This window comes from Perca fluviatilis, chromosome 7, assembly GCF_010015445.1.
Source record: "Perca fluviatilis chromosome 7, GENO_Pfluv_1.0, whole genome shotgun sequence".
NCBI lineage: Eukaryota > Metazoa > Chordata > Actinopteri > Perciformes > Percidae > Perca > Perca fluviatilis.
The window spans coordinates 13474628-13498414 of record NC_053118.1 but is presented as its reverse complement, the minus strand read 5'-3'; the positions used below and the strand labels follow the sequence as shown (position 1 = coordinate 13498414).

The window sequence follows — 23787 nt, the reverse complement described above, 5'->3', positions numbered from 1 at the left end:
CGCAAAAGTGTTCTTCATCCCCTCTCAATATATTTTCTCTCTTTCCGTCTCTCTCTGCAGCGCTTTCCTCTCTCTGTCTGCCTATTCATCTCCTCTGCCTTTGTATTTCTGCTGTCTTTCCTGGCCCCTCTCTTTTCCTCTGTATATTTCTATCTCACTCCATTGTTCCCTTTCCTCGCTTTCCTCACTCGCCCTCTCTCTTCTAAACCTCGGGTACACCTGGCTGGCTGCTGAGGGCTGACACTTTAAAGACATTGGCTTCAGCTTCGGCTGCTAGTGGAATATCAATATCTGTTGCACACACGCACGCACGCACACACACACATGCACGCACACCCGCGCGCACACACACACACGCACACACGCACACACACACACACACACACACACACACACACACACACACACACACACACACACACACACCTACCTCCCTCCCTCCTGCACATGTAGCACACATAAGGCACACACACATTAACAAACACCCCCCTCCATCCGCACACCACCCACTAACCCCCATAGCTGACTCTATTAGAGCAGACATATATTGAGGCTAGAATGCCATGTTGCACTGAATGCTCGCCATACTAGCAAGAGGGGAACCTTGGGAGAGCTACAGTGGAGGGCACAATGAGTAAACACAACACATTCCCCCCTCCACCTCCACATTTTTTTTGTCGCTACAAAGCACTTTTTTCTCTCCAAATAACATGTCCTGCATGTGTTGGTTACATCTGAAGAATTTTAAGCAGCTAACTGTAAGCCCTTTAAGACCTCATCCCTGCATGTGAGGATGTAGAGAAACACACACACACACACACACACACACACACACACACACACACACACACACACACACACACACACACACACACACACACACACACACACACACACACACACACACACACACACACACACACACACCTCCCCACCACCCAACTCTCTCTCCTCATTGTCTCTGTAGGCTCCTCAAACCTCCCTCTCTCCTCTTTGCTCTTTGTTGATTTACGTGGACGTCTCTCCATCCAAGTCAGATTACTGCTCTTAGCGTTGCCTGGCATGGATCTCTCTGCACTTGGGAGTAATAGCCCATGGCAGATTGACTCAAGAGGTTATCATATGATTCTCACTGTCTGTTTCAATTGGTTTGGCTATCTGTGTCTGAGTAAATGGCCATTTAAAATTCTGCACTACACGTGCAATGTTTGCAGCAGTAGATAGATTGGTGGATTACAGTTTTTTTTCGATTGCAGAACGACAGTGGGCACAACTAGAGACACATGTGCAAAACCACAGTCTGCACAGCTGCAGTTCATGTGGACCAAACTCTAGTTTCATTGCTTGAACACAGTTTCAAAAGTCTCCACACGTGTCTCATGGCTTTAACCACAACATGCACAACACTGCTTACAGCACTTTGTTCAAATGCTAACACACTGCTGTCAAAACTGTTAACCGCACATTCAAAACAACTGATTTCAGCCCGGTGCATTTCAAACACTGCTGATTGCAATTTCAGCTGAAAGTCCTTTTTTAGACTTGTTAGTGATCGCATACAGTACGTATAGGGAAAGCTCAGAAATACTTTTTTTTTGGAAATAAATCAAGTAAGAATGAAACATTTATAAATTGTACCATTCGAGAGAAACAGGTAAAAGATACCAATGTGTCCAGGTAAGATGTCTGAGGTTCCATACACAGCTATCAAAATGTGAAAACACTAGCTGTACTACGGTAAAACTGTGCACTTTCAGAAAGTAATGGAGGTGGAAGCAATGGAAACACCACATTCATTTGTATTTATAGATGATACAGGTGCATGGCAAGCCAGGACATCCAATGTGTTGATGAAAACTTGTGGCCTGATGCTGGAGACAGGTAGGATTAGCCCCACAATTCTTTGTTACTATTACATACCTTTATTTTGTAGTTATATATATATATATATATATATATATATATCTATATATACATAGAAAGAGAGAGAGAGAGAGAGAGAGAGAGAGAGAGAGAGAGAGAGAAAGAAGCAAACATTCCTTCTTATTTGCCTAGAACACTGGTTATGTTATAAACAAAATAAATTCATGTGAAAGAATTTCACTCTTTTCTTCAAAGAAAATATTGATTGAAACTGTAAAGATGAAAAGTTTCTTATTTCTGTATTGGTGTTTGATGCTAGTGTTTTTACTCTCCGTGTGTTCTGAGTGACAGTGTGTGTTGTCTCAATGAGGATTGTTCAAAGTGTTTCGCTGCACTGAGTCTGTTTTGAGAAGAGCAGTGGTGTACGTGATACGCAGGTCTACACAGTATACCCACGAAGAAAGATCCAGGATTTCCATATACCCACTTAAAAATGCCCAATGACACGCAACAACATACTTCCCATTCTATTTTTGATATATTTTGAATGTCATCTGTGTTTTTCTTCTTCGCATAGGCTAAATAAAGGTATTTCCACCGTAAATTGGTGCATAAAAGTGTATCCAAATGCAGGAAATTAAGTCTTTGACGCTCAAAATTTCCCTCGGGGAGGACACCCAGACCCCTTAGTATGATATGCCCCCCCTCCCCCAAAGGCAGATTCTGGCCCATATATATATATATATATATATATATATATAGGCCAATATATTTATATACAGTACAGTATACCCACTACAATACATTAGACTAGACCACTGGTGAAGAGCGGTGTTGTTTGGAATGAATTTAGCAGGCGATGTGAACTGTTTAGCTCAGGTGACTGTAGGTAGTGCAGACTGTAGTTAGAGTTTTGCACATGTGGCTCCAGTTGTGACCACTGTCGTTTAGCAATTGGAAAAAAAAACTGTAATAGCGTCATGTTCTTTCTGTGAATTCTTTAGAAGAAATAGCCTAAAAATAGTTAAAATAATAGGGAAACAATTCTCATCGTACCAGTTTCTGCAAATGTGTTTACAGATTGAATGTGAGTTTAGCCTTGATAGCTTCTTGGAAGACACAGGGGACAAAGTCAGCTTTTCACTACTCTGACATTTGCATAACGTTGGCCTGACCCCTAGTGGATACAATCATTTTGGTCTAAAGGGGGAAGCAAGACACTGAGAATCTGTTTTCTTAAAATCAACAATCCCTCACGATTCAGCTGCAATATGACATCAGTTGTGTGCACTCTACTCCTACAAAATTAAGTGCAGTATAATAGTCCATAGACATAGGAGGTGTCAGTAGGTGTCTGACTTGAACTGATGTTTAATTTACAAACGGGACATAAATGTTAAGTCAAGTTAATACCAATCATCCAGGTCATTTAATACTTTAAGATGTTATCAAACATCTGAACCAGAACAATATCAGCTGTGTGAGTCAGCAAATTAAACTGTACAGGAGAAAAAGGCCATGTAATCTTAATGTATAATGCTTACGATTTTTATCATTTCAAACCATTTTTGGATGCTATTCATGGCTGCTATATCCATTAGATGAATATGCACTCATCAGTTTCCTCTTTATGTAGAAGTTAGCGATGTAAGTGTCAGAGTCCGCCATTCCTGTGCTGGGTTCAAATGGCGTGCAAATGCACAAGAGATTCAAAAGAAAAGATGAATGCACATACTGGAAGAAACTTTTGAAGATGGTGGCCAGTGATGCACACATTGCCCATAATTTGTGCACATGTTATGACATAATCGGGAAGTGCAGAACAGCGAGTTCCGGTCATTTTGAATTTGAAGAGAAACATATTTGCATCAGTACGAGTATAACTACTGCGACACACAAGCTGCGTGGGTTGCTCATTTACCTCTGATATATTTCTGACAGAATAGCTCTATAAACCGAGTTTCCTCCTGGGCCGGCCCTGGTGATGAATAAATGTGTCATTTCAAACTGAAATCTAGGAGTTGTATTATTATGACATTCTTGTACCTTTACCACCAGTAATCATGGGTATTGCTAAATCAACCAGAACTACAAATTACCCGACCTAATGGGGGCATTTATGGCTCAAGTCTAAGTCTTCATAAAGCTTTATATTGACCTTGTATGGCTTAGATAACAATCCATTTCCATTAGGAATGTAAGAATCATTAATGTGTATTTTTTCTACTCAAAAGTCAGGGACACAAATCACAAGCACTAGCTAGTCTTCTTTGACACTGCTGTGGAAGCGAGGCGTGTTTGGGCTGCAAGTCTCAGTCAAGTGCATAATCAGTGTCGCCGGGGCCAAGGCAAGTTATATTAACAACAAGTTATATTAATACAAACAAAGTGACAAACCAATATACTTCAGACCAAGCCTTACATTTATAATAAAACACCAGGAAATAGAGTCAGGAAGAAACCTACAATTGAGGGATAGAAGCAAGCAGCATACAGAGTTATAAGGAAAAGGCCGAAGGTCTATAGAGTGGTTAGGGCTAGATTAAGTGCTGGTGAGCACTGTAATCTCAAAAAACCCAATTGTCTGCAGGAAACTTTATTGGTTTTTAACTTTTACCTGATGGGCTGTGGAATGGCACTGTACATCGATGATACAAAGGGGTTTTATTCACATTCAAATTGATTTAGTAAAAAAGGATTTGCATTTAAGTGGTAAAGTTAAGGTCTCCACATACAAAAAACAAATATTACCTGCAGCTCTGCACTAAGTAGAGTACAATCAAATGAAGTCAAGTACAGAACAGAATATAGACTCATATGATCTCACAGTCCACGTCGCTTTCAAATAGTGTTTTATTTGACCAAGGAGAGCTGTCTGCCACACACACACACACACACACACACACACACACACACACACACACACACACACACACACACACACACACACACACACACCACACACACACACACACACACACACACACACACACACACACACACACACAATACTAATCAGCGAGATCTAAATCCCCTGGGTATAGGCTCTATTAGACCATGTGCTTATGAGAAGATAATCATTCAGTGATATGAAGACAGCACCGGGCAGTGGGTGGCAACAGTAATGCTGCTGAATGAAAATGCTCTGCTGCACACTGTGTGCCAAAGCCTTAACTTTTAATATAAGTTGTTGCCTGAAGGCAGACATTAATGAGTCCTTTTTGTCAAGGTGAAGGAGCAGAGATAGCAGACAATGTGTTCAACTTTAATGGATGCAATCACAGCTTTGAATATGAGAGTGAGGGTTATAAAATGACACTGCTGTCCTCTGGGCAAGCAAGTTAAGCTTAAGCCCTCAGCTAAACAGATCAATAAGATAGTTTTAATGTCAATATCACGCAAGAAGGGCAGATTTTTGACATTTTATTTAATGACACAGTCAGGGTTGTCCTGCAAGTATAGATAACAACTTATTACCTTACAATTTAGCTGACCTGTTTATTTTATATTTTACTTAGAAACAACACCCTAAAAAGTCACAAATGCCAGGGAGTTAATTAGAAAAAGCACAATTTTTTTCAAATGTGCCAAACTGAAATTTTGTAGACACAAACACTAGATGGTGCTGTTTAGTTTTGACTGCTTGCTTCATGGTGCATCACGTGTGAACATTGGGACCTCAGTTTTCAGTATTACATGTAAGTTTTCAGTCTGCCTTGATATATAGTTGTCTTTCAAGTCAAATTTGTTGCATCAATCAAATTCATGCAGGTCGTTTGGCAATTTTAGAGTTTCACTGAATGTATTTGGTGCAGTGTAGTCCACAAACACACAACATGACAAAGTGTCCACAGAAGGCTGGTTTTTGGTCTCAGCTAGTGATTGTTGTGCAATCCACAATTAACAGCAGTCTAGTGGTCGTAGAAGCTCAAGTAGCTATTTATGGCTGATTTGCCGAGCTCTGTGTTAACAAGCCTAAGTACAAGAAAAAATGTCACATGAAAATGCGCTCTAATGTTGTTTTTATGTCGCCACACAGACCAGCAAGCATTGATTATTCTCCGGCTGTAAGGAATTGGAACCTTGTGGGATGCACTCCATGAAAGCTGGAACTATAATGAATACGCCTGCTTTGTTTCAGGGAGCATGAAACAAATGAGATGGAAATGAGCTTAACAAATACAAAGGATAGGAAACACAAGCATCTGTTGTTGATGTGCAGTTAAATGAGGACATTTCTTTACGCTTAAAGGATGAATGCCATAATAAAACAAATTTTTCTATATTAATCTGAGGCTCTTGGTAAATCTGAAACATATTCACTGCACTCATGGCGACTTTGTTGTGATGCCAATAGTCTTGGCCAGTTTGAAATGGGGTTGCTATCTATGTGTTTATGTTGCTTCTACAGTAACCTAATACTGTTTTTGTATCTCTGTGTTGTCAACTAGCACACCGTCGGTGTGAGCAGCCAAAAAAAATGGGTGTTATCAAGTATCAGTGCTGTTTTTACTGCTACAATCACGCAGCAGACAGAGATAGAGATGATGGAGTAAATAGGAATTCCCTTTATAGAGAAGAAATGAGAGATCAGGCCAGGAAGCACTAAAGTAAGTGTATAATAAAAGGGAAAGAGGGAAAGAAAGACTGAGAGAAACAGAAGGAAAGACAGATATTAAGTGAGGGAGTCAGGCACATACTGAGAAAACGCTCTGTAACATGTGACATGCGAGTCTGCTGCTGTCTTGCCAAAGACAGGCTCTATTTTTAGGGGAGGAATGTACACAGAGGCCTCGTGGAGGAGACCATAACAAACAAACAGTACGCAGCACGCTCTTACAAAGAGACAGCCCCCTTTGAATCACTCACACAGCATCAACGCGAGAGCAAAGAGGAAGAAAGTACAGGAAAATCAAAAATCAAGGCATCCGATTATCTGCTGAGATCTTGCTTCGAAAACAGAGTGGGACCCGAGAATACATATAAAGAGAGAGAGAGAGAGAGAGAGAGAGAGAGAGACGAGAAACAGGTAAGTGATGTATATACTGTCAGGATGCTATGCTGTAATGTTGACATGGATTTAAATACATCAGATGTAAATATTAAACAAAAGCTTTTTTTATACTTTAAGTGTTAAGTGAGTACAACCATCTGTTAAAGTTGACATATTGTATTATATTGCTTTAAATGTAGACTAATACATTTATTTGTTATTTTACACATTTATCTAATGCATGCAATGGAAAAGCTGCAGTAAAATGTATCCAGTTTTTAAGCCAAAATGAAAACCGATTTGTGAGGCTCCACATAAAATACCATCATCTAACAGAAGCACCACTTTTTCCATGACAATGACTCCAGCAGCAGAAATAGTTGTGCAGGTGTTTCTGGAGTAATCTCCTTAGACACCTAGTCTCCAAAGTAATCAGACAGGCTTCTGTAGGCCCTATTTGGAAAATGTCTGAGTGCAGCAGCGCTGAATTGGGCCCATGCGCCCGAAGGCAATGATCTATAGCCAATATGATAAAGTTTCTGTTATAGTTGAACAGGTTTCAAATTACTTGCAATCTGTAAGCTAGACATTAAGCAGTGGTTTGGGGGAAAGCTTACCAAGAATATTTGCAGGCTATATGTGAATACATGATACAGGACTTTTATTAAATCTCATTCCACTAGCCTGGTTGTGTGGTAATGTGTTTGTTTCACTACCCTTATGATGTTTGTAAATTTTGAGGATTTTCATCAGTATGGACAGTAATTAATTCTAAGACGTCTTACGAGCAAATGTGACTTTTTCTCCAAATCTTTTCATTGCTGCACTAAAATCTATACTAAAACTAAATTGTAATCCGGTTCTGATGAAGTCTACGCCGCATTTAAGTAGAGCTACTGATCACTCATATTATGGTTGATAATAGCTTTCACAGCAAGCCCTCAAATGGCTACTTAGTGAGCGACCATATAGCAAAAATGCTTGAGTTCGAAATTGTGTAAGAGTATGTGACTGCTTATACAAGCTGATGGAGGAGGTTTAAAATTTAAATAAGCCTTAAAACCAACCGAGTTAATAATAACATGGTCTCTCTCCTCAGCATGGAGCGACCAGTCAAGGTCTTCCACTACAAAGACCAGGAGCAGTCGTCCAGCCTGCTCCTGCAGCTCAACAGACTGAGACAGGAGAACATCCTGACTGACGTGTCACTGTGTTCAGGGATCAACACAGAGATCCCATGCCATCGCAACGTCCTGGTCTCCAGCAGCCCCTACTTCAGGGCCATGTTCTGCAACAACTTCATAGAGAGACAGCAGACCAAGATCACCTTGAAAGGCGTCCCATCGGCCATTCTGAGCAGCATCATTGACTATGTTTACACAGGACTCATCAGTATCAGCATGGAGATTGTGCTGCCTCTGATGCAGGCGGCTTCCATGTTGCAATATGGCCGCCTTTTTGAGGCCTGCTCAAGCTTCCTTCAGGAGCAACTGAGCCCTGACAACTGTTTGAGCATGATAAGGCTCTCCGAGATCGTGGCTTGTAACAGTTTGAGAGACAAAGCAAAGGAGATGGCCGTGAAGAGCTTCTCCGATGTGTCGACATCTGAGGATCTGTGTGAGCTCTCCCTACCAGAGCTCATGGGATACCTGGAGGATGATGGTCTTTGCGCGGAGGAGGAGCAGGTCTTTGAGACACTTGTTGCTTGGATCCACCATGATCCTCTATCAAGGCGTGGCGCCATCAGTGACCTTTTTAAGAAAGTTCGCCTACGTCACATCCATCCCACCTACCTCTTCCAATTCATAGCCAACGACCCGCTGATCCAGTCCTCCCCGCTCTGCACTGAGCTCATAGAATCTGTGAGACGCCTGATGTTTTCCGGCAGCACAAAATGCAACGGGGACTCAGCAGTTGGCTTCAAACCCCTCTGGGTGGCACCGAGGCGCTACTCCTACCACGACATGTTGGTGGTTGTGGGAGGGAGGAAGAACAACGAGCAGACCTCGAGGGAGGCCCTCTTCTTTGATGAGAAGATCGATAAATGGCAGTGGCTCGCCAAGCTGCCCATTCGTCTGTACAAAGCCTCCTACGTCGCCCTTCACAGTGTCCTGTATGTTATTGGAGGCCTGACCGCAAACACAAAGTGCAGCCAAGTCAGTACGACTGTCTACACGCTCTCCCTCAAGACCAACCAGTGGCGGACGGCAGAGCCCATGCTGGAGCCACGCTTTGCCCACCAGAGTGTCTCATATTTCCACTTCATCTTTGTCCTGGGGGGCCTGGGGCCTGACAAACGACTGACAGGCAGCGTGGAGAGGTAAGGTGGACCATAATTACCCTCAATCAAACACTTCTGTTGGTAATAGCCTACAAAACACACAGCATACATGTGGCAAATAATAACTCATCTGTCAATAATGCTTTCAGGTACAATAGTATGTTCAACCAATGGGAGATGATGGCGCCCATGCCTGAGGCTGTGTTGCACCCTGCAGTGGCTGCTACTAACCAAAGGATATATGTGTTTGGAGGAGCGGATGCCATGCAGAACCCAGTCAGAATAATACAGGTACGACACAATGTTCTTTAAGCACCAAGTCACGGTTCACGTTTTGATTAGTCTGCGGCCCTATTTATTCACCCATCTATCCCTTCTCATTTATTCACTCATGAAGCATCTATTTCCCTTCACCCCTGCTCCCCCTCCCCTCCTGTAGGTGTATCACATTGCCAGGAACATGTGGTCTAAGATGGAGAACAGAACAGTGAAGAATGTGTCTGCTCCTGCGGCCATTGTGGATGACAAAATCTACATCATTGGAGGTAGATACTAGCGGTGATAAGGGCTAAATAATGTATACGCATTGCACCTTTGATTCAGCTTAGAAAAAGGGGAAAAAAATAGAACCTTATTCATTTTGCTATAATTCATTACTATCGATTTATGTCTTGATGAATCAGATTGTAGAGTTACATCGTGGCATTCTGCTTGAGCCACACGTGCTGCTCTCTCAAATGAACGTCTCTCCCGTCACAGGATACACCAGGAGAATGATCGCATACGACACCAAGGCCAACCGGTTCGTCAAGTGTGCCAACCTGAAGGAGAGGAGGATGCACCACTCTGCCACCGTTCTCAACGACAAAGTCTACGTCACCGGCGGACGTCACATCAACGGCCACGACGTCATCGAGGACTCAGACAATTTTGAGTGCTATGACCCGAAGACAGACACTTGGACATCTAAGGGGTCTCTGCCGTATAAACTGTTTGACCATGGCTCGCTGACTCTGACGTATTTCTCAAACAGACATGGGCAAAATCAAAGCTCTGATTCATATTCTAATGCTATTATTTGAAACCAGTTTAATTATAACTGACGATGTAGAAAAAAGGACTCATTTTAGATGATTTCATTTTGTAGCAGATCTGCACTATTCCCACTTTAATGAGTAATGGACTTATTTAAAAGTCCCTGACACATTAAATCAAGCATACCTCAAGAAATCAAAATATATATAATATCATATGATTTTTTTAAATGCGTAAGTCATTTTTATACCTGGAAATGTACTTTTATATGTATAACATTTATATGTTTTATATGTCTTTCTATTTTGTCTGTGTACAACTAAACCTATGAAAACAAGCTATCCTGCTCCGCATCCCCTAACCTGTCTGACTTCACAAAGAGTGAAAGTGATATTTTCTGCCTGCTTTAATCATGAGATATGTCATGTTTAAATCCCGGGGCTGTGTACGGTTTGGTACAAGTCAAAGCTGTGCTCAGCTGTTAGGTCTGAACCTGCTGCTGTGTCTGGTGAATGTTTGGATCACTATCTGTTGCTTCAATGCAAAATTATGAAAATATTATGATATGACATCAAATATCCAAATATTTCATGCAGTGTTGAAATCAAAATAGAAGCAATGAAATGTAGCTTTAGACTAAATTCAAACAAAAACTTTGGTAGTGTTTTTAGGTTTTGTATTTTTCCACTGCTGTGGACCCATTACCCTATGTAATATATTGCACAACATAGTTCTGCATTATCAGCATATATATCTACTGATATATCTACTGTATTCTGAAATAATACCTGACTTTTCTTTATGCATCTGTGGCTAAAAGAAAAGCCTCAAATTCTGTATTTTTCTCAATTTTACTTTTTTTTAAAAATGGTTTTCTGATGTTTTTGTACTGTTTCTTTTCTGGTTTTGTTTACTGATTTTTCACAATAAAAAATTCAATCCATATATGAGGCCTCTCTCCATCTGTCAGTGCAGCATGTCTTCACAGTGTTTAGTCAGTTGACAGTGAATGCAATCTGAGCGTCTGTGTGTCCTGTATGTGTCATCATGTGTCCGCTCACACTCCTGTCCACACAGGCCTTAACATGCCCAGGCAGGTTCCTGACATCTACACACAGGGGGGCACACAGGATATTATAGAAAATGTATCATTTTACAAAGAACAGCTTTAAAATGATCCAGTGGGGAAGAGGATGAAATGGCTTTGCTCTACCTGTTGCAGGTGGAATTAAAGCCAGGAGTGCCCCAAGGGGTCTCAGCTGGCTAACATGAATTTGTATGTTTCTGCTCATACAGAAAACTAATGAGCTATGTCCTAATTCAGGGGCTGCAGCCTTCGGGACTGCATTCGTAGACCGATTGCATCACACCGGCGCGACAAAGGCTGTCCCATTTAATTTCATTTCGAAGGCTCCTTCAAATGCGGTCGACAAATGCGGCCTCCTTGAAAATGGGAGACATTAAAGCCAAATTCTGTTGCCTGTTTAGCCAGCAAGACAGAATAACAATAATACTACTAAAGTGTTCATCAATTTAGAGGGCTGGAATTATTAATATATATTGATGCACACAATTCAGATCTTTAGTAAAGTAAGAATCAGCAACAGTGATTACATTACATTCATTTCATTCATCAATTACTTTTAGAGACCAATGTCAGCTGTTTTGTGTGGAGTAAACATAATATGACCAGACGATATATAACACAGGACTCTCTGTGTGCATTTCTTTAAAACTAGAAGTAACTGGGTCAGATGTTTCAGTTGCTCACTGCCAGCGAATAGAGTCCAGGGGACAGTGGGTGGAGCGGCTGAGAAAAGGTGGGGGACTGGAAAAACTATAGGTGATCTGATGTTATTTTGAGAAACAAACAAGAGGGTGAATGTTACACCACGTGAGGCACATGGTCCTGCCGGTTGCCACACAAGCTGGCAGATGTGAGAGACGACTTAGAGAGAGAGAGAGAGACACTGATGAGTGGGGTTTCACAACAGAGAATCTGAGCGTGTGATGAAACTCATCCAGGAGGAACAGCAACAGGTGTGTGTGTAACTATGTTTATATGGGAGAGTGTGTGTGTGTGTGTGTGTGTGTGTGTGATTAAGGTTTTTGGAGGGTAAGGACAGCTGTCTCATCTGGTCACAACATCACAACAAAAACAGGGATCATGGAAAGAGGAGAGAGAGAGAGAGGGAGTGGGATGCTTCACAACTAACCTTTAAAATCGCTTATCGTCTAATTTGCTACTTAATCTGATTATTACAAACCACTAATGTGATTTAGTAATGAATATGGTTTTTAACAAAACATGACAGAATAAGTAGTGACCACTTTTAAAAAGCTTCATTACAACTACATCTGGGTTTACAGTGTAGGCAACAAAACTGCTTAGTTAAGTTTTAGTTGAGTAATAAGATCGTTGTTAAATCAGTACATTTGTTATGCTTCTTCTGGTTACGCGCGTGACGCAAAATGTGATGTAGTTCTGTCTGTTACATGAAGTTAGAAAAAACTCACCATTTACTTTTAATTTCAAACAGGAAATGGAGTCTCGTGTTTGAAAGCCTGTGTTTGTTTGACCTATCCAGCAACCTAACCTAACTCTTACGCGAAGGCGCTCCCGTCATAATTTCTATGGCTGCCTAACATTAATATGACCATATGGTTTGTAATTGCTGATTGTAGAGACGATTTACTAACACTAAACCAAGCAAATCTCTGATTCAACATTGTTTGTGATTCACTGAAAGAACTAAACTGATACTCTTTTCAGCAGTAGGTCATAGCTTTCTTCTCAGTTAGTCAGCCACCAACTGACCAAACACTTGCAGGGACTTTCCATGTAATCCTGTAGTTTGGCCTAGTCTAGAAATAGACATAATTAAACTTCAGGGACTCACAACACCATACACATCACTGTACACCCCCTGCAGTTCACACAATAATAACTTGTATAGTCTCAAAGTTCCACTTTCTACACACCACTGGGCTCTGTGTGGTTATACGCATGGGGAACTGTTGAACTATTTCAGCGTGGCTCACTTCTGCAGCGACTGAAATTGTAAGTCATGATCAGTACATCTAGTCAGAGTACATCTGCTCAATGTGCTTTGACATATTCTCCTGTGACGTCTTGTTGACAGATTTTAAAATGCAGAGTGTGTGCAGAGCTTTGACCTCTCGCATATATCAGGGTGTTACATCAAAACCAGCCAGACACACAGCCCCAGATGCACCTGCTCCAAAAACCTCAGCAACACATGATCTGTAATGAACAGTGCAGTAATGTTTGAAATTTCAATGATTTCAATAACACTGAGATTGGTATGCACTTTTGCTGAGGTAGAACCACTTACCATATTTGTTCGTTCAAACAGAAGAACAGAAGGAATCAACAGAGCCATTGTCAAAAATAAGTTCACTTTATAGCACAAAATGGTAGTTTGTAACCACAATTGAAGAGCCTGCATTGCGTAAAAAAGGTTATTTAACAAGCCTGGTCATGCTATACACACACCATGTGTCCAACACAAGCACTGAATGAGCTGAAATACTGGCCTGTTGGTTCTTGGAAGAAGTGCACATTCGTTGTGCACCATGTGATGCTGCTGACATGTTTTCCAGATCGTAACCGCTTAAATTTCCATATGTGTCATGAATTATGAGGACCCACAAGGTAAGAGACAGGTGAGACATTAACAGCACTTCCTCAATTGATGCCTTTGCTATCATCCTTACTGTATGCTGATAAAAAAAAATCCAATACACAACACTTTGGTCTTTCCCAAAAGCCTCCAAGATGAGTGTGCAAACATGTCTTGTGTTTAATTAAGCTGATAAGAGTTGACCCAGTGGCCTGGACAGACTTAGTTACACAATGTCTTTGATGACACCATCCAAAATAAACTAAATACCCTGATTCAGTCTTTACAGATCAGTTTTGGGATAATTGAAATACAATGGTAGGCGCACACACACACACACACACACACACACACACACACACACACACACACACACACACACACACACACACACACACACACACACACACACACACAATCCACACTGCAACATGATACTCTGGAGGACAACTTGATCTATTTATAATACCAGGAGTGACTAAGAATCAGGGGACTTTGTAGCTACGTTACTGTGAGGCTTAATTTTTCCTTTATATTTACAATCACATAAAGTCAGCATTGAAAAGCCTGGGCAAAACACTTCCTGAACAGTAATTAATTTGATCAACACCAATGCATTAGCCATTAAAAACTGTAGAGCTACTATTGTTATAGTCCAGAGGTTTTCAAACTGTGGGGTTCCTGAATGGGGTCTGTAACAAAGTCAGAAGCAGGCTGCAGTTTGGTTCCACTATTATATCACATACTTGGATGAAGAGTGTATAGGGATGTAAGCAAATTAGCAATACCACAATGTAAAAAAGCTTTAAGGTTCTGCATAGACAATTCTACTTTTCTGTAAAAGGACATAGTATTACAGGGGCTTTCGTTTATTTTGGTTGTGGGACAGGTTACAAGGCAGGGCCTTTAATATGGCTCATAATAATGTATCATATTTTATAAGTTGGTCATATGTTTGGGCCAATGTCTCTACAACTACAAAAGACTCAAAACATCTACAGAGACACAAAACAACTACAAAAAGGCTAAAAACAACAACGACAGAGCGACACAAAATTAGTAGAGACGCGATAACCGGTCCCTGACTTGTTAAATAAATGTAGTGAAGTAAGAAGCACAATATTTCTCTCTGAAATGTGGCAGAGTTGAAGTACAAACTATCAAAACTTGGTAACACTCAAGTAAATGTATGTATTTTCAAAGTAAGTACAGGTTAACCTACACAACAGTCTCCCAAGCCGTTTCACATTGAATACATGCTTTCCTGTGGGATGCATCTTATTAAAATCCTTCCAAATTAATCGCCTTGGTGTCCTCTGTCTCTACCTTTCCATGTCATGACACAGTTGTGTTACCTCGGCGGTCCTCTCCAAGAGATTTTGCAACGCTCAAGTTGATAAACAAAGCCACGTGTTGCGGGGAAGTTTCCAAAGAGGGCGGAGCTCATGTATTTCCGGGTTCTGAGTTGAGGATATAAGAAGAGCTGCGCAATGACAACATTAGACCAGAAATACGTCCCGAACACATCGCTTTCACGAAGGGATACACATTAACTCAAACAGGGACTGTTTCCTGCTATTATTATTTTTTTTTTGTTGATTTATTTTAACTCGACGTCATCGAACCAGGATGCCTTTCCTCGGACAGGACTGGAGGTCGCCGGGTCAGAGTTGGGTTAAAACCGAGGAGGGGTGGAAAAAGACCACAGCAGACGAGAAAAACAACAACAACAACGTCTCCGTGGAGAGGTTGGTCATAAAAACAAGTCCTGAGAAATGTCTGCATCAGCAACAAGTTTGCGCAACTCTTAAATGCGCCATCACTAGTAGTGCGAGGAAGATGGGGAAGAGGGGAGGGGAGGGGGAAGATATTTTAAAGAAAGTCCAAGCAGCTTTATGAACAAAGGCAGAATGGTGGACACAACGTAGGCCTTCATGTTTGTTTCCCCCCATCTTATTAACTTCTTTTTTTTTTCTGAGGCCATATGTTCCTTTTCCAGGCTAATCACTGAGCTATTAATAAGTTCACAACAAGCGAGGGGATTAACAAACGTCTGTTGAGTCGGTCCACTTTCCAAAATGCCCACACACTAACACAAAAAAAGCTTGTTGTGATGAGTATGCCCTCTGTCCTGAAAAAGAAACGGTTGAAAAAGCATTACAAAAAAATTGTAAAGTGGTGGCTTAATGAAATATGTGTGGTGTTTTTCAAGCTTCTGCAAAGCCGAGAAGGAGGAGTGTTTCAACAAGGAGAACCTGCTGCTCTCTCTTAGCTTCGACATGTCTGCCAAGAAGAGGAAAAAAGACCAAATGAACAACAACACCAAGGTCCCCTGTGAGTCAAAAATGAAAGGGGCCACACAGTGCAAAGGATAATATTTTGTAATTTAATGTGTGGGGTTATAATTTGCATAATAATATCCCAAAGTTAGCTTCCAGGCCAAAAGTATTGACAGGAGAGGGTTGTGAGGATGTTATGCAATGTTCACGAGGGGAACACTTCCCTGGTAATACTGTTTTATGATTAATTTTCCATCATTTATAAACTATTTCAAGAACTATACTGACTTTGAAATTGCATCTTATTGGTGCTGTGTTTGTGTGAGTGTTTGTGCATTTGTCAGAATGCTTCTAAGCTGCTTAATGAGGGCAGGCCACTAATATAAACATTCTGCTTTCTCACAGATTTCCACAGGGAAAACTGGATTTATGTTCATAAAGGAAGCACCAAGGAGGTAACCAACCAACTCATTCACTTTCCCATCAACTTTTCATATCAACATTGCTAATGTAAACATGCTGAGGAAACCCTGTACTCCTGCCGAGGAGCTCAATCTAATACCCTGATAATTGAATTTTCCCAGCGCCATGGATATTGTACACTGGGAGAGGCCTTCAACCGCTTGGATTTCTGCAATGCCATCAAGGACACGAGGAGATTTAATTATGTCGTCAGAGTGAGTGCTCCTCTTTCTTTTTCTTCCAGTTTCTTCTGTCCCTTGTGTTAATGGGTCATGTTTTGTCAGTGGCAGAGAAGAGGTTAAGGTTAAGCGGGGGTGTTTGCTTCTGCCTGGCTCTTATCAATGCTCTGCAGACAGGGCTCTCTCAGTGGTGAAGGTACCAACTCAGGGAGTGTCTTCCTGTGTGTCTTTTGTGGTAGGGCAAAAGGGTGACATAGCATGACCAGTGCAGTTTATTCACTTCAAGCATTTTATATGACTCTGAATTCGAAGTGTACACCTGATGCACTATGTTTCCATAGTACACACACTTGGGATGCCAATAGGTTTTGTGGAAAAATGTCCACTAGAAGTAGGATGTGACATCTTCAACCTTCATTCTATCATTATCAATCATGTCATTGCATTATGGGATATCAATAGAGAATCCCTTAGTTGAATTTGAAGCTTTTCCCCTCTACGTCAAAGTGTCATCACACTGAACCAAACACCAGCTCTCCCACATGTGCTCCCATGTGAGCTGGATGCATGGGGTGGGGGGGGCTGAGGGCGGGTGACAGCTGTGCGGTGAGGTGCGACCACTAGACAGGGGTTTATGAAACCAGACCCAGTAGTTGCCAGGGGATACACACACACACACACACACACACACACACACACACACACACACACACACACACACACACACACACACACACACACACACACACACGTCTCTGCCAGACTCAGGCCTCCTCCTTTTGCGTTAATCCTACTCTCTTTTATGTCTCTCTCTCTTTACCTAACCTATGCCTCAATTTTCTGTTGAGCTTCCTCTTTCCTAATGAATGTGATGGGATGTACCAATTGCTGCTTGACCAGGAGGAGACATACCAATTTTCCATTTTGGCTGGATGGTAACATTGCAGAGGAACATGTTTTATGACTTGTGTTTTTTTTTTTTAAATCTACAGTCATAAACACAAGTGTAGAGTAGGTGTATCCAAAAATATAAAATAATCCATGGTTCCACAAGTGATCGAAGTTTCTAATCTCTTCACACAGAACTTTCAACAGAAAATTTGACATTTGTCTCTGAAGTTTTGAATTGACCTTTTAGTGCAGGTTTCAGCTAACTAGTGCAGTGCAGTGTGGTAAGCCCAAAAAACAATATCGCTGTGTAACCCTAGCATCTAGTCTGGACACGGTGTCCTAGGTCACTGCTCTTCACTGGTTGTGTCTGATGGCATTTGCGGGTTCATTTAACTCCGTCTCCGTTACACGGATCGGGTTCTTCCACAAAGGGACAACAAGATGTCCTTTCTTTTCTCAAAGCAGACAAATGGAGGCTATTTCAAGGAGACAGAAACCTTAAAATGAACGTGTTTTAGCAGAGCCATTATAAAATAACAAGAAGATGCAGCGCTTCTGATACTGTTGGTGTGTTTCTGGAAAACTATTGAGCCACACGCCAAGCTGTGAAGTGCAGTTTAGCGAACAGTAGGAGCTAAAAGTAGATATGGAAACGCACATTGTTCTGCATGGCTGCTCTACAAAGAGAGGAACACTTGATGAGCTGCTAAAAGAAGAAAGGCATGGGATTAGGTTTTAGGAATGGAGCTGAAAAAAAAAAATGTAAAAGGGGAGCCAGGAGGAAGCAAAGAAGCTTAAAACTGGTAAAAACACAGGCACGAAGGGTGAGGGTGAGGATGTAGCAGAAGTAATTTAGTTTAAAGTTGGGTACGATTTTAAAAAAAAAAAAACAAAACAAAAAAAAACTCATCTACTTTTCATTTAGGATTTGGCTGAATGCTTACTTCCAGTAGGCCCAATTTGTAGTAATGAACCTGCATCTTTCGTTAACCAGTTTTATGAGCTTAGATTTATGCAGTGAGGAATGTTTGTGCTGTCTTCTTTTTATGCCTCCCATAACTTACTATCACAAGCATCCCCTCCCGTTTACCAGAATGCTCCCAACAATATGTTTACGTTGGAATGATGACCTAGGTCATATGCTCTGCTCAGAATTGAGCAAGGGGGAACTTAAGTTTCTCCATGATGTCACAGACATGCCACCTTGGAACCCACTGTTTGTCCGCTAGCCAATGGCAACAACACACACACACACACACACACACACACACACACACACACACACACACACACACACACACACACACACAGAGATACATGCATGCATGGACGCACGCACAAGTGCAGACACACTCTGTCAAATGATTCAGCTAATTCACATGACCGGAGGGTCAGGAGTCAAATGATTATACGCTTGTTTGCGGAGGCTGATGATGATGACAGCACGGGCTGTTATCCAACACCTTTCCAGTAACTTCTTTCCAAAAAGGGACTCTGATCAAGAGTAATCAGAGCCAAACATGCTGTTATGTGGTTGTTGGATCCGTTGAGAGTAATGACCGGTCGGAGCGGCTCCAAATTTGTTCTGGACAGCATTTATTGTTAGGATTGCAAGTGCCTTTTCTAAGAATGCAGCATAACAAACAAAGTATCGAGGCAGTGGAACAGAGAGTCTCCGCAGCTGACAGGATGAAATTTATGTTGTGTTTCTTTCTTTCTTTCTTCTTTCTTTCTTTCTCTGCTCTAGCTTCTGGAGCTTATCGCCAAGTCCCAGCTCCCCTCGCTCAGCGGAGTGGCGCAGAAAAACTACATGAATATTCTGGAGAGAGTGGTACAGAAAGGTGAGCCCTGTCGCTCTTCTCCCATTCTTTTAAATTCATACTCTACTAGTTTGCCTCTCAGTTTCTCTTTTTTTTTTTTGCTTCACACGCATACTTACATCTTCCATGCACAACAATACACAAACTTACAAATTGCCCCTCATTCAGTCTATTTCATTTTCTTCATTGTTGGATCAAATGTTAAGTAGACTCCTCGTCTTTCTGATAGACTTAAATGCATACGAATGAGGCCTTCCTGCTCTGTTTGCAGCAGTAGGTGAGGAAATGAGCCCTAACGACCTGTAAAGAAGGCAGAGGAGTGAATTGAGTGCTTTAATGGCACAGTGAAAAACACTGACAGTCACAAGACGCCTCAGTGTAAACTAAATGTTCCCTCTGCTAAACAGAGCTTCAGGTTGTTTAGGTGGCCTTCTGAAACTTGTTGGCCAGATATTATAAACGTCACAGGCGAAGAGTACAGCCGCTCCAAAACATTTGCTTTAATAATGTGCCTTTCGATGACTCACAATACATTCTTCACTTTTTAGCTGTTTGCATGGTAGCTGCTAATTTATCTGTAATACCCAGGCTTTAAAACCTCACTTATTAGTCACGATTGGCGTAATAAATTGAGGTAAATGAATATCTTCTGATTTCCTCCTCAGTTCTGGATGACCAGCAGAACGTTCGCCCCATCAAAGAGCTGCTGCAGACGCTCTATGTCTCCCTGTGTGGTCTGGTTCAGGACATGGGCAAGTCTGTCCTGGTGGGGAACATCAACACCTGGCTGCACCGCATGGAGAACATTCTGCAGTGGCAGCAGCAGCTAGACAACATCCAGATCAACAGGGTAAGCATCTGCCCAAAATACAGGGCTAGAGCCTGATTCACCAAAGTTCTCTGCACAATTAATCGTAATTCTATCGCAATATAGACTAGTGCAATATCCAAATCGCAAGGGGCACAACTATTGTTAAAGGCAAAATGTGTGTCAAACCATTCTCAATTAGGATGGTGCTGCCTACAACGGCACGTCCCGGCCTACGAATGCTATCCTACAGACTATAGACAAAATCTTTGTTTGGTACAGATCCTCGCAAAAATCACACTATAATCCTTTTTCATTTAAAAAATTTTATGAATGAAATGATCATTCCCTCCACAATCGCAATATCAGTCAAAATAATCTAAATTTAGATATTTTCCTCATATCGTGCAGCCCTACTTATGATAGAACATTTTGAGAATTCAAGAAGGGCCTAAATGCAAATGTCCTTTACTGTATATTCACAACTGTCCTTATGCCTCCGGTTTTCTTCAGCCCACATCTACCGGCATGACCCTGACCGACCTGCCTGTCAGTCTCCAGTTGAACATCATGCAGCGTCTGACGGATGGCAGGGACCTGGTCAGCCTGGGCCAGGTGTGCCCCGAGCTGGGGGGCCTCACTGAGGACCGGCTGCTGTGGAAGAGACTCTGCCAGTACCACTTCACAGACCGACAGGCATGTAGAAATGAATGGATGATCCCATTTCTCTGCCCTTTACACACATTTGCATACATGGCAGGTTGCCAGTGTTCCTCGTTGTCTTCACAATAACAAGGTTACATACTTGAGACCCTAAAAAAAAAAAAAAAAAAAAAGACGACCGAGCTGTCTTTTCGACATACACGTCATTAAAATCCCTCTACGAGGAGTTCAAGCATCTCTGATAAACGAGACTTGCTACTGGAAAATAGGAGGCCTTAGTGTGCATACTGACACTACGGTAACCTAGCACCATGCTCAAAAGCATGCACTTGATAAGCGAGACGTTCTCAGGCGTTAAAAGTAGGTTACAGTGAAGCTTTCCTACAGGTTAGAGTGCTTTTAGGTTTAGTTGTCCTATCTGTTAATGCTCCATCTTTTTACTCTGTAGTAGCGAATTGGGATACAAAAGAAATTCTCAAGAATGTTGACATTAAAGTAGATATTTCAAAGTATTTTTCTCTCCCTGGGCCCTGTCTTAAAGTCAGTTTACCTCTTCTTTAGATCCGGAAGCGCCTGATGGTGTCAGACAAAGGGCAGCTGGAGTGGAAGAAGATGTACTTTAAGCTGAGTCGCTGCTATCCTCACAGAGAGCAATACAGTGACACCCTGCACTTCTGCACACACTGCCACATCCTTTTCTGGAAGGTTAGTATTTTTTTTCTTTTTTTTCTTCTCCTGTGCACTTGATCAAAGTGGATAAGAAACTCAAATGTCACTGTTGGTAAAGCTAAAACAGAAAATAAAGCATTTAATATTGATCGTTGTGTGTCTTTGGTTTCTTTTCCCAGGACACAAACCATCCCTGCACAGCCAACAACCCAGACAGTTGCACCATGTCCCTCTACCCTCAAGACTTTATTAACCTTTTCAACTTCTGATCCCGAATCCACATGAACTGACTGTACATACTGTAAATAGAAATGTACAACATTGTTTTTGTTTAATGGCACAATCAATTCCTGGATGTGTTTTTAGTTGAGGTGTGACTAGAGGGGGTTCAGGCAGTGGGACATTATGCAATCGAGTTTCTTGTGAAACGGTACGGAGACCTCTGGGAGAATTCAGTTGAAAGCAAATGAATGTGACGGAGAGGAAAAGAGATGTAGCAGCCAGTCGGCCCGTGGGTGAAGGAGTGGTGGATAAAGGGAACACTCAGCTGTCAAGAGTTTAGTCTTAGCCCAGTTTTCTTTTTTTTTTTCTTTTTTTGGAAGTACACCTCCCAAAGTAAAGGGTAATCCTGTTGACCTCAGATGTGTGCACTTGTTTTTCCCAATTTGGTTACATTTTATTTTTGGTTTTCAACCCTTTTTAATTCAATTGTGACTTGTTATTTATATTACAAAGCCTGCTCACATGGGGGAGATGCCATGTGTTGACGTTCAGATCCAATAATATCCTGTGCACTAGGACGGAGAGATGGAAATCTCGAGTTGCTGCAGAGATAATGAATGTAAGCAAGGGAGTCAAAATTGATCGGTAGACTGAGTGAGTGATGATTCTACATGTTGACACACCACCGTGTGTTTTCTATTTTCTTTTGTTTTTCACTTTTATAAAGATTTGATATGACTTTCTTTTTCTTTTTTTATTATTATTGTGTGTTGTTTTCTGCTGTGGCTGCTCTAGCAACAGCACGGGAGTGCAGTATTACCAAAGATTGTCATCAAAGTCGGTATAAAGATGGCATGTGCCTTATCACGAAACTTGAAACCGGTACAGCTAAATCCTCATTTGCAATGTTTTCAGATCCTGATGCTGTTATTATCCTCAACAAATGTCTCCTTTACAGAAGAGTGGTATTTAAGATCTGATGCTCTGATACCAAAGTTGACGGTCTTGTTGAAACACCGTGTTTTCTTTCTGTGGTCTCCAGCATGATTTTCTTTTTTAAACACCCAGCTGATTGGGTTTACTTATTTATTGAGATTCTGGCAAGGAATGGAAATATTTGTATAAAGGTGCAATTTGACCCAGACTTTCCTCTATTACTGCTCAGACAGTGAGGAATGATGTACATGCTATGCAATGCGTTCTGTTTATGTTCTGTTGAATAAATAAAAGAAAATAATCTTACCTCCACCATCTGTTTTTATGTAGTCATCCTATCTTAAGCACACACTGAAGCATTATGTAGGACAATTGTTAGTGAGTAAGAAGCCAGGCTCTGGCTGACGGCAAAATTGTGCTCTCTATTGGACAAATGATGAACTGCAAGGTAGTGGTTAAAATAAATCCAAAATCTTGGTATGGGTACTGTTTGTACTCAGGACATCCTTACAACTAACTATGAGAGATGATGTTTTTTCTCTGTCTCAGAGTTTCCATCACTCTTCATACTTGAGTGTTTCTTTCTGGAGCAGAGAAGTGGAACGTTGCTTAGACGATGAAACACTAAGCTGAGGCTCTAATAAAAAACAAATTGCATTCCCCTACCACTCGTAATCACTATCTTCAAATACAAGTGGACCTCTCCAGTGTCCAATAATAACTCTGGTGCATTAGTGTTAATTAGGCAGCAGTATAATAACACTAGGTTCCTAAACAATGACCTTTTTGATCAACAACACTGTTCTAGGCCGTTATCTGATTCTTTGTATCTGCGTTTTGTTTGCCTGATAACCGATTAAAGTTAATTAGTTAAAAAGTGTTCTACTTTGGCTCTGCTACAGCTCTGTGTCTGTCCCTCTGCTTCGGTTTCACTCACCACTGACTTAATGTCCCACCCACAACACTATCGGACTATCTTTAACTGGGTATTATGTTGAAAGTTTCTAATTTATTAAATAATTGCATAAAGCATCTAAACAAA

At 41.4% G+C, this 23787-nt stretch overlaps 2 protein-coding genes across 2 annotated transcripts; both read left to right on the top strand.

Moving 5' to 3' along the window:
- Positions 1-6490: 6490 nt before the first annotated feature.
- On the top strand, positions 6491-11088 carry klhl38b (kelch-like family member 38b). The gene is given in 6 exon segments (XM_039804705.1): positions 6491-6892; positions 7956-9176; positions 9287-9428; positions 9577-9682; positions 9897-10165; positions 10168-11088. Coding segments are annotated over 5 exon segments (1764 nt in total). The 5' UTR covers positions 6491-6892; position 7956; the 3' UTR covers positions 10195-11088.
- Positions 11089-15304: 4216 nt separating this feature from the next.
- Positions 15305-21870, top strand: fbxo32 (F-box protein 32). The gene is made up of 9 exons (XM_039805702.1): positions 15305-15564; positions 16029-16150; positions 16501-16550; positions 16680-16772; positions 19375-19468; positions 20113-20297; positions 20769-20951; positions 21480-21623; positions 21767-21870. The coding sequence occupies exons 1-9, from the start codon at positions 15446-15448 to the stop codon at positions 21854-21856; spliced, it is 1080 nt and encodes a 359-aa protein (XP_039661636.1). The 5' UTR covers positions 15305-15445; the 3' UTR covers positions 21857-21870.
- Positions 21871-23787: the final 1917 nt, after the last annotated feature.

What these genes read in the sequence shown, in the direction of transcription:
- fbxo32 (XM_039805702.1), top strand. Translation starts at nt 15,446, where the DNA reads ATGCCTTTCCTCGGACAGGACTGGAGGTCGCCGGGTCAGAGTTGGGTT. An exon ending in GATTTAATTATGTCGTCAGA is followed by an intron (nt 16,773 to 19,374) that starts GTGAGTGCTCCT and finishes TCTCTGCTCTAG; the next exon opens with CTTCTGGAGCTTATCGCCAA. An exon ending in GGAGAGAGTGGTACAGAAAG is followed by an intron (nt 19,469 to 20,112) that starts GTGAGCCCTGTC and finishes TTTCCTCCTCAG; the next exon opens with TTCTGGATGACCAGCAGAAC.